Genomic DNA, 11,244 nt, shown 5'->3' with positions numbered 1-11,244 from the left:
CAGCTGTGTTTGAAAGAAGTGAATGGCTCAGAAGTTCAATATTAGTAGTTTTGTTTTCCATTTGTCTGTAGATTTAAAGGGCACATCAGCAGTACTTGAAAAATAAAACATAAACTATCCCACCTTGCTGTTCCGAATGTGTTTAGACGTTGTATAATAATCAGTATCTGCCCAAACAGCTGCATATGCCACACTGCTATGTCCAAAATCACTCTTCCCAAGCACCTCTTCTGAGCCAAAAAAGATGACTTCCACATGCACTCTGAGATGTACCGACACCTGCCCAATGAAGCGTTGTGAAAGCTATATGACCTCTGTGTAGAAACACTCTTCTCTGTGTGCCAAAAAAAGTTGTCTTTACACATTGCAAAAAACGGCATCAATATCTTTTTTTCAAAATTGCAAAAATGTTACTGCATGAAAAACTAATAGAAAATCTACTTAAAATAAAACCATAGTTCATTTAAGACGTGTATTCAAAAGGTTGTTTTAAGCGAGTTATTAATTTATTTTTTAAAATGTAAATACTAATATTTTTGTAACGTAAAGTGTTGAGACATTTTTTTGATGTAGCGTGAGTCAGATTTGTCAAGTTATAACAACCAGAATTATCCCGGGTTTAAAAGGCATGTCGTATGCAGACAGGCTAAAAGAATTGAATCTATTCAGTCTTGGACAAAGAAGACTACGCGGCGATCTGATTCAAGCTTTCAAAATCCTAAAAGGTATAGACAATGTCGACCCAGGGGACTTCTTTGACCTGAAAAAAGAAACAAGGACCGGGGGTCACAAATGGAGATTAGATAAAGGGGCATTCAGAACAGAAAATAGGAGGCACTTTTTTACACAGAGAATTGTGAGGGTCTGGAACCAACTCCCCAGTAATGTTGTTGAAGCTGACACCCTGTGATCCTTCAAGAAGCTGCTTGATGAGATTCTGGGATCAATTAGATACTAACAACCAAACGAGCAAGATGGGCTGAATGGGGCCTCCTCTCGTTTGGAAACTTTCTTATGTTCTCTCAAGTCTGTCGAATGTGCAAATCTACGTGGGGCTGCCAGTTGTTATTTATTTATTTTATTTGTTATTTGTTTATTTAGCAGACGCCTTTATCCAAGGCGACTTACAGAGACTAGGGTGTGTGAACCTTGCATCAGCTGCAGAGTCACTTAAAACAACGTCTCACCTGAAAGACGGAGCACAAGGAGGTGAAGTGACTGGCTCAGGGTCACACAATGAGTCAGTGGCTGAGGTGAGATTTGAACGGGGGATCTCTTGGTTACAAGCCCTTTTCTTTAACCACTGGACCACACAGCCTCCGCCGGTACAGTTATGGGCCATTGCTGGTCCTATGTGGGCTTGCTTGCTGGGCTATAGCTACGACTAACACACTCCACTCTGTCTGAGTTCTTAAATTAAACAGAAAAGTTTGTTTCAGAACTTCATGAAGGCAATAGAACAAAAGCACACACATTACTAGAAAGCATTTTAACCCAAACTAAATAGTTTAAACAACATGTGATAAAATGCTGTGAAAATCACCAGTGACCCTTGCAATCTCTCCACCCTCCGCGTCAACAAAGCAAACTTTTCTGGTTCCTGTAATGAGATAAAAGCGTCACTTGCAGTGTGCTGCAGAATCACTCTAAACCTACGGTGGCCCAAAAGTGCAAGTCGACACTGAACCCAGCTTGCGAGACTGGCTGGCTGGCTTCCTTGTCGAAGCAAGGGCGTGGTTGAGATGAGAAGAGGAGGAGAGTATGAAACTGGACACCGGGGTTCGCCATGTTGGCTCCGATGCGTTTTACTGCGCTAGCTTACACTGTGGTGGATCCGAAATGGCGCCGGTGTTCTCTGTTTCTGCTCATTAATACGCGCTCTCTCTTGGTTTTGTTATTTCACAGGCTGCTGCTACGCGTGTGTGCGTCATTGTATTTAAACGAGACTGTATCATTATTTAGTTTTGTTTTTTTAACAGGTAGGGCTGTTTATTTGTTGTTAACGGATTAAAGAGGTTTATCTATGAAACACATGACTGAAGGACAGAAACAGCAACGCACAACGACTGCAGTGAGAGGTAAACACAACTTAGTTCACTTTGATTTTACAGTACAGTGCAAAACAGAAACTGAACAGCACAACAAAGTAAGTTTTATTTTTAATGACATTAATATCCACAGGACAGCACTAACTGGTCTAGGTGTGCAGTGTAGTTATGAGACCGCGTGGTAATTAGAACCTAGCAATCGGTCATTTTAAATCGATTTAAAAAAAAATGCAATAGATTTTCATTAACGGAGAATGATGGTTTAACTGTATTTGTCTGGATTGTAAATCTACATTATATAAATTAACAGTATTTATTTTCAAATGCGATTTCTTTCTTCCCCCATTGGAGAGATGAGCTGCCTGCAGAGTGAGTTCAGCTGTACCGGCGTAATGAAATAGCAGCGCATTTCAAACTGTTAAAACGCAACCCAAACGTCTCTACCTAGCTTTACGCCAAAATACTTTTTTTATACCTCTAAAAAAATAGAATTGATAAGTAGTTTTCTGATTTAGGATTAGGAAACTGCATTTTTAGGTTAAAAATACATTTTTTCACACTCGGGTGTTTCCGTGACCAATCGGCTTGTTGACGTCACAGAGTGAACTGATTTTCGTCCGTCCGACTGTTCCCATCGGGTTTTTTTGCGGTGTAGAGCGTGTGAGAGACAGCCGATTAAAATTATGCCTCGTCGATGTGTCGCAGGGGGTTGTAGCAACACAAACGAAGGCAGGTTTAAACTTCACAAGTGGCCGAAGCGACCAGAGGTCGCCAGGGTTTGGACGGCGTTTGTCCGGAAAACGAGCGCCTCCTGGAGGAAGCCGACAAAATGGTCGCACTTGTGCTCTGCCCATTTCGAGGAGCGGTGCTACGAGACGACAGCGATTGCCAGGTCCTGTGGTATCCAGCCTCGACTGAGAGCCGATGCGTCCCCCACAGTTAAACCAAAGAAGGCAACAGTTGTAGCGAAAACAAGACCTTTTAAGTCTCCTCATAAACGTGTGAGACTCCAGACAAAACACGACGAGCTGAGCGGGTCTGCGGGTGTGCTTGTTTTCGTGTCACCGTTAGACTTACTGGCGTCAGCTGACGTTTCCTTGACCCAGCAAGAGGAAAACAGTAAGAAACTGGACCCCAGTTTTTCCACAGTATTCACTTCGACCCCCCAAATTAAAGAAAAGTTTACCAGGTGGAAGATCAGCATTTCGAAAGAGAGAGAATACAGGGGTGAGTAACTGTCATATTGCCCCTTGCTTTATTTATGTAATCCGTACTTTTAAATATGATATATTAATTATTGTATCCTTATTTTTATGAATATGTGTTTATTTACAATACTGATCAGCAGACCTGACGCGTGTGGAGTAGTGGTTAGGGCTCTGGACTCTTGACCGGAGGGTCGTGGGTTCAATCCCAGGTGGGGGACACTGCTGCTGTACCCTTGAGCAAGGTACTTTACCTAGATTGCTCCAGTAAAAACCCAACTGTATAAATGGGGAATTGTATGTAAAAATAATGTGATATCTTGTAACAATTGTAAGTCGCCCTGGATAAGGGCGTCTGCTAAGAAATTAATAATAATAATAATACTATTATTAGATGAGGATACAGTATGCAAAACTTTATCAAACAAACAGAAGTACGCATTTGTATTTAAAACTGAAATAGATCTACCATTGTTAATAACAATATTAGTAATAATAAATACATAAGCCATTAAAATACTCCGCAGTGCTTGTGCTACAGTCTGCACACGAGATGAACTTATGATACTGGTGTGCCACGTTACATACTGTAAATACAGCTGTGTCTTTTACAGGTGTTTCAGGAAATCTGTGCTGCCACAGCGACTCCAGTTACAACTGCAGGTGACGGATTAGATGAATATAGTTTGAGAGCTGATGCTGGAGCTGAAATTGTCATTCAAGTCCGCCCCGATGTAAATTCAATAGGCAAGGAAAAAAAATGTATGTACTGTAAAACTTCAATATTACATTTACAATACTGAGCAATACAGATGTCATTATTTATTTCTTATCAGACGCCCTTATCCACAACGACTTACAGTTGTTACAAGATATCACATTATTTTTTACATGCAATTCCCCATTTATACAGTTTTTACTGGAGCAATCTAGGTAAAATACCTTGCTCAAGGGTACAGCAGCAGTGTCCCCCACCTGGGATTGAACCCACGACCTTCCGGTCAAGAGTCCTAACCACAGACATAAACAAACAAGATAGCTTCTGCATCCAGCGCTCAAAGAATATCACAGACATTTGCAGAGCTTTTTGAGATAGTAATAAAATAATGACTTGGATCGTATTATTGAGGAGTTTGGTGATAAAACGAGTGATCAGGAGATGATTTATCGGTATGCACGACTATGAAGAGGTATGTGAAAAATACAGTGAACAAGGAGAGGGGCTGGAGATGCAGTACTGAGAGTCCTGTTGATATGCAGGGACTTTTAAACCTGTTTTACTGTGAAAAATACTTTTAAACAGCGCGTCTAAAATAAACTGCACGTGTGAAAATAAACTGGACCTGACGCGCCTTGAGATGCACTGAATAAATGGATCTCAAAGAGTTAAATGAGCTGCTGTTACACTCATTACGGTACAGTTGAACGCAGTCTGCAGGCAGTTCATCTCTCCAAGGCAGAAAGAAAGAAAGCAAGCCGAAAACAAATTGGGAAAGAACTCTTTATTTTATATATGTACATTTATAACCCCGAACAATGGAGTTAAACCATTATTCTCTGATACTGAACAACTGTTGTATCAGTTTTTTGTGTTTTTGAAATCCCACATTCCCCGCTTCTGAATTCCGATTCTTGATTCCTAGGTTCTAACTTCCACAGGCTTTATTTTCATAATAATCTATCGTACTTGTTAACCGTGTGTCTGATGTTAATGGTTTTATCTCATGTAACAAACGTTTTCATAGTAGATTAGCCCCACGTGCATTCCTTCTGTGAGTTTGTTGCTCTGTTGCATTAATCGCAGGGAAATCATATTAGAAAAGTGCAGTACATATCAAGGTGTTAAAAATGACGCTTGCTATGTGATGTTTCATGAAAAACACTTTATATGCAATCTGAAATGACAAACTAACAGTCTTGTCTCCTTCTCTTCAGTGAGAACGGATCAGCCTCACTCAAAGGAAGTTTCTGAGATGGAAGCAGCTCACATCAGCCCAGAGCTTCCTATTCGATGGGTTGTTTCTGCAGACAGGACTGTTGAGATCAAGGAGGAAGTGACTGAGCTGGGGTGTGACCAGGCCAATGAGCGGATCCTGCAGGAGGAAACCCCACCTTCTAGCATCACTGAGAGAGGTGAGTGAAACTGGAATGCAGATCTATAGAGGGGGGCTTTATTGAATGAGGGGAAGAGAGCCTGTGGAATGCACTGTGTTAGGGAGTCATTAATTTTAGTTTGGCTTCTTCAGCAGAAAGCTGTTGACAGTCCAGTTTGTTTACATTTCCCTGCAGTAATCCTCCCCCCCTCCCTTTTGGAACCTGCTTGTGGCAACACCATGTTACTGTATGCTAATAGTATTGATGACCTAGTTTACATGGAAACAGTGTTTATTTCTCTAAAATAGTCTAAACTGGAACTATTGTACACGTGAAATTGGATTGTTTTTAAGATCAGACTAACAGAGGTTTTAATGTTTGCAGGACCGAATGTACACGTCGATATCCTGACACATGCTTGCTTGCTTAAAAAATGTACATAACATTTATAAGTCTTGTGTCCTGTGCTGTCCTGGCTGTGCTGAGTCTTGTGTCCTGTGCTGTCCTGGCTGTGCTGAGTCTTGTGTCCTGACTGTGCTGAGTCTTGTGTCCTATGCTGTCCTGGCTGTGCTGAGTCTTGTGTCCTATGCTGTCCTGGCTGTGCTGAGTCTTGTGTCCTATGCTGTCCTGGCTGTGCTGAGTCTTGTGTCCTGTGCTGTCCTGGCTGTGCTGAGTCTTGTGTCCTGTGCTATCCTGACTGTGCTGAGTCTTGTGTCCTGTGCTGTTCTGTGCTGTGCTGAGTCTTGTGTCCTCTGCTGTCCTGACTGTGCTGAGTCTTGTGTCCTGTGCTGTCCTGTGCTGTGCTGAGTCTTGTGTCCTGACTGTGCTGAGTCTTGTGTCCTGTGCTGTTCTGTGCTGTGCTGAGTCTTGTGTCCTGTGCTGTCCTGACTGTGCTGAGTCTTGTGTCCTGTGCTGTCCTGACTGTGCTGAGTCTTGTGTCCTGTGCTGTCCTGACTGTGCTGTGACAATGCCCTGGTTCTCTCATGAGTGAATCAAATCAATTTCTTAGAACAGATACTTCTATTACTATAACTGAATTCCATTTTCATTAATTAGGCAAAGTATCATAATTAAAAAGTATACAACTATAAACAATACCTGATGCTTCATACCCAGACCAGGAAGCTGAGAGAGACAGGTACTATAGGTTGATCCACTGGTGGGCATTTTTTATTTCAATTCGAAAAATAAATCAAAATCGATGATAATTCCATGCTCTTTTCTTTCAGGGCTGTTCTTCATAAGGGTTGTAGCCGCATTCTTTAGCAGCATGTTTGCAGTTTCTCCAGCTCTATCTATAGCTTTCTCAGGCTCGTCATCTCTTTATTTTCTTTTTCCTTTTAGATTTTAAGGAGTGCAGGTACCCGTTGGTACCTCCTGTATTAGATGCCATGTTGTAATGTGCACTCCAGGTTAGAATGCTGAGACAAGTTATGAAAAAATGTGCTTTGTGGTCAATAGCAGTCATTCGGGGGCACGTTTTTATAAGGTGTGTAATGCATCATATGTAAAATAAAAAATATGTCTTCTGGTTTTTTTTTTAGGTATTGGTATGAAATTGGTACGTCTTGGTAGAAGAGAAGAATCAGAAATGGCATCTTCTCGCATTACAGTGGAGGCCCCTGAACTGAAACCTGCCCTCATTAAAGAGGAGAGTCCTGTGCTAGAATCAGTCCACATTAAACAGGAGAGCCCTGAACTAGAATCAGTCCATATTAAAAGGGTTGTTCTCAATTCTAAACCCTTAAGCAGCTTGCAGGGCTCTCTTCCCTGTCCTGGATGTGGGGAGAGTTTTAATCCTGAAGGAAACCTTGAAACATCTTCTGGAAAGACTCTGCATCGCTGTGCTGGATGTGTGAAGACTTTCAGGGAGTCAGGAATCCTGAACGGACAGCAGCAAACAGGCACTGGAAAGACTCCATATAACTGTCATGAATGCGGGGCAGATTTCAGACACCACAGCACCGTGAAACACCACCTGCGAGTTCTGAAGGTACAGCTGGGTTATCCTTGTGAAAGGCAGGATTCAGAGATGGAGCCTGTCCACATTAAAGAGGAGCTTCCTGAACTAGACCCTGTCCATGTGAAAGAGGAGCTTCCTGAGCTGGAACCTGTCCACATTACAGAGGAGACCCCGGCACTTGAACCTGTCCAGATTAACGAGGAAAGTCCCGAGGTAGAATCAGCAGAACGTCAACACCTTTCAGGTAAGACTGAAAGCATGCAGAGATGAATGGCAGGGTGTATTGCTCTATTGAAAGCATGCAGAGATGAATGGCAGGGTGTATTGCTCTATTGAAAGCATGCAGAGATGAATGGTGAATGGTGTATTGCTCTATTGAAAGCATGCAGAGATGAATGGCAGGGTGTATTGCTCTATTGAAAGCATGCAGAGATGAATGGCAGGGTGTATTGCTCTATTGCTGTATACTGTAGTGTGATAGATACTCTTCCGGTAATCTGTTGCTCCTCACAATTCTAAATGTGGACGTCCTCAAACAAAGTGGCCATCAGAGTTCACTCGAGGAGTTGGTCATGGTTATGAGGAGAAGCTCTTTAGAAGAGTGAATGTGTAAGAATGCTGTACAGTAACCTTCATCTCTTTCTTTCTTCAGGTTCTAAAGTAGAAGAAAGAGAACACGACTCCACTCCATTACTGCAGTGCAAAAACTCTCCCAGTGACAAACCTCAGTGCAAGAAGCACAGAGAGACGACGCCCCAAGAAGAAAAACAATTAATTGTTAAAATCCCTTCTGTACAAGTGCTGTTTTTTCTGGAGAGTGCAGAGACTGCACGTTCTGTGTGTGTGACCGATTCTGAAACCCAGGGCAACTTGAAGACCTTGCCTTGTTCTACTGAAGATGGGAAGAGTTCCTGTCAGTTAGACTCTCCTGAAACTCACAAGGGAAATCACACAGGAGGGACTGCATTTCCCTGTGCTGATTGTGGGAAGAGATTCAGTAATTTAGCACACCTTAAAAGACACCAGCGTGTTCACTCAGGAGAGAAGCCACACCACTGTAATGATTGTGGGAGAAGTTTCACTCAATTAGGAAGTTTTAAAACACACCAATTAATCCACACAGGACAGAAAACACACCACTGTAATTCATGTGACAAGAGGTTCTCTCGATCAGAATATCTTAAAGCACACCAGCGCATTCACACTGGAGAGAAACCACACCACTGTAATGATTGTGGGAAGCGCTTCACTCAATTAGGAAATCTTAAAAAACACCAACTAATTCACACAGACGAGAAACCACACCACTGTAATACATGTGAGAAGAGGTTCTCTCGATCAGAATATCTTAAACATCACCAGCGAATTCACACAGGAGAGAAGCCACACCACTGTAATTATTGTGGGAGAAGTTTCACTCAATTTGGAAGTCTTAAAACACACCAATTAATCCACACTGGAGAGAAACCACACCATTGTAATGATTGTGGGAAGTGCTTCACTCAATTAGGAAATCTTAAAATACACCAACGGATACACACAGGAGAGAAACCACACCACTGTAATGAATGTGGAAGAAGTTTCACTCGAATAGACAACCTTAAAATGCACCAACGAATTCACACAGGAGAGAAACCACACCACTGCAATGACTGTGGGAAGAGCTTCACTGAATTAGGACATCTTAAAAGACACCAATTAATTCACGCAGCAGCGAAACCCTGAATGTTGGGAATGATTTCATCTGGTGGGACACATAAGAACATAAGAAAGTTTCCAAACGAGAGGAGGCCATTCAGCCCATCTTGCTCGTTTGGTTGTTAGTAGCTTATTGATCCCAGAATCTCATCAAGCAGCTTCTTGAAGGATCCCAGGGTGTCGGCTTCAACAACATTCCGAAACCAGGAAATTCTCACAAGACAAAAACCCTGTCACTCGAGAGATTAATGTCATTAATAAAAACTAATCAGAGTTAAAAATAATTTCTTAACAAGAAATTCCTTTACAAAGACTCCTCAGAAGTGTTTACTGCACAGGCTGCGTTTACACTTTGAAACAGACAAAAGGACACCATTCCGGTCATGAGACATCAGAGCTTCAAACGAAACAGACACTTTGAACACATTCCAAAGAGGGAGACACTATTTCACCCCCTCGCTGGTAAGAGAGAGACGTGCCCGGATGTTTATCTCGTGGAAGATGTTGCTTTCCGATATCCCACTGACTGAGACTGCAAACATGAATTAAGCAATCTATTGATGGGGACACGTGGATCCTTGAAGGACTTAATTGCCTTTGTGTCAATCTAGGGGCAGGTCACAGAACTAAAAAAACAAGCCCTCTATTTCTTAAAAAAATAATATAATGTTTATATCTGTTGGTAATGAAAGCTGTGCATCTTCCACAGAGGTGGGTGAATCTTGAAGTTTCATACAGGTCTCTGAAAAATCACCTTTCCCTGCTTGCAATACCACAATAACTAATGCCTTTACTTGGAAACTCTGCTTTTGATTAAAACCAGAAGGGAAAGACTGTTGCAGCGTTACAAAGGCAGGACTGCGACTTGGCTTCTTCACGTCTAAACCCCTGGAGCAAGGTGTAAACGCTGGGCTTCTCTTTGCATCCCTCCAGGCTGGACCGCGGAGTAACAACCATCGCAGGATCGGTATTCTTCTTTCTTATTCATAGGGCTGCGTTGTTTAGTCCCTTTCCAATTAAACATTGAAATTATAGAGCCAGATGTGAGCCTCCAAACCCATGAAACACCATGGACAGCAATTCAAAACTCTGTTCATATTTTAAATGACTCTCTTTATATGGAAGCAAATATTCTGAAACTGTCAAATTACATGTAAGTAAATATATATGTATATTAAACTGGCATTATGAAACATTTGCAATAAATGTTATGGAGGCTGTGTGGTCCAGTGGTTAAAGAAAAGGGCTTGTAACCAGGAGGTCCCCGGTTCAAATCCCACCTCAGCCACTGACTCACTGTGTGACCCTGAGCAAGTCACTTCACCTCCTTGTGCTCCGTCTTTCGGGTGAGACGTAGTTGTAAGTGACTCTGCAGCTGATGCATAGTTCACACACCCTAGTCTCTGTAAGTCGCCTTGGATAAAGGCGTCTGCTAAATAAACAAATAATAATAAATAGCTTTATGTTAATAGTTTGTATTACTTGGGATTGTCTTTCAATACAAAGACAGCAAAGCAAACGTGTGATCAGTCCATCATAAAGTGGATTGTTAATTGATCAATGGAAAAATGTCAAGATTAAAAACCCTATTCTGAAGTATTGCTTGTATTTTTTTTTTCAGAGTATGTAGCTTCTGAAAAAGCTTTTTTCCCTCAAGTCTGCTGTTCTTTTTCTTTGTTTGATAAACAACACTATCAAGCATGTAGTGGAAGGCCTGATCCTCAGAGAGCGTCCCACTGAAAAATGCTTGGTCCTGAAAGGGTTAAATGTGTGAAACTCTTGCCACATTCAGCACAGTGATGAGGTTTCTCACCCGTTTGAATGCGCTGGTGTGATTGAAGACTTCCTAATCGCATGGAACGTTTCCCTCACAGTGCAGTGATAGTACATAAGAACATAAGAAAGTTTACAAATGAGAGGAGGCCATTCAGCTCATCTTGCTCGTTTGGTTGTTAGTAGCTTATTGATCCCAGAATCCCAGGGGACTTTTGACTTGAAAAAAGAAACAAGGACCAGGGGTCACAAATGGAGATTAGATAAAGGGGCATTCAGAACAGAAAATAGGAGGCACTTTTTTAAACAGAGAATTGTGAGGGTCTGGAAATAACTCCCCAGTAATGTTGTTGAAGCCGACACTCTGGGATCCTTCAAGAAGCTGCTTGATGAGATTCTGGGATCAATAAGCTACTAACAACCAAACGAGCAAGATGGGCCGAATGGGGCCTCCTCTCGTTTG

At 41.9% G+C, this 11,244-nt stretch overlaps 3 protein-coding genes across 13 annotated transcripts in view; 1 reads left to right on the top strand and 2 right to left on the bottom strand.

The window, feature by feature from the left end:
• Positions 1-11,244, bottom strand: part of LOC131724942 (zinc finger protein 397-like) — a 98,103-nt gene that overhangs the window by 19,032 nt on the left and 67,827 nt on the right. The window contains exon 4 of one of the 2 annotated variants that reach the window (XR_009320358.1): positions 4,152-4,247. The exons of the other annotated variant lie outside the window; for it this stretch is intronic. The gene's annotated coding sequence lies outside the window, so the exon portion shown is untranslated. Of the gene's footprint in view, positions 1-4,151; positions 4,248-11,244 lie in introns of those variants that run through there. 2 annotated transcript variants of the gene reach the window in all.
• LOC117407671 (zinc finger protein 436-like) overlaps positions 1-11,244 on the bottom strand; it is a 155,598-nt gene that overhangs the window by 88,636 nt on the left and 55,718 nt on the right. The window lies entirely within an intron of this gene.
• The window catches only part of LOC117407633 (zinc finger protein 184-like), a 156,734-nt gene that overhangs the window by 135,257 nt on the left and 10,233 nt on the right, over positions 1-11,244 (top strand). The window contains exons 1-5 of one of the 10 annotated variants that reach the window (XM_059017936.1): positions 1,645-2,078; positions 3,868-4,015; positions 5,189-5,386; positions 6,892-7,554; positions 7,963-10,622. In XM_059017936.1, coding sequence (XP_058873919.1) covers positions 5,227-5,386; positions 6,892-7,554; positions 7,963-9,035 — 1,896 coding nt within the window. In that variant the 5' untranslated portion in view covers positions 1,645-2,078; positions 3,868-4,015; positions 5,189-5,226 and the 3' untranslated portion in view covers positions 9,036-10,622. Of the gene's footprint in view, positions 1-1,274; positions 3,276-3,867; positions 4,016-5,188; positions 5,387-6,891; positions 7,555-7,962; positions 10,635-11,244 lie in introns of those variants that run through there. The other 9 variants (XM_059017937.1, XM_059017933.1, XM_059017932.1 and 6 more) reach the window with 9 other exon arrangements.

The sequence above is a fragment of the Acipenser ruthenus genome, chromosome 58, assembly GCF_902713425.1.
Source record: "Acipenser ruthenus chromosome 58, fAciRut3.2 maternal haplotype, whole genome shotgun sequence".
NCBI lineage: Eukaryota > Metazoa > Chordata > Actinopteri > Acipenseriformes > Acipenseridae > Acipenser > Acipenser ruthenus.
Note: the sequence above shows the minus strand (reverse complement) of the source record. Positions and strands in the feature narration are given on the sequence as shown.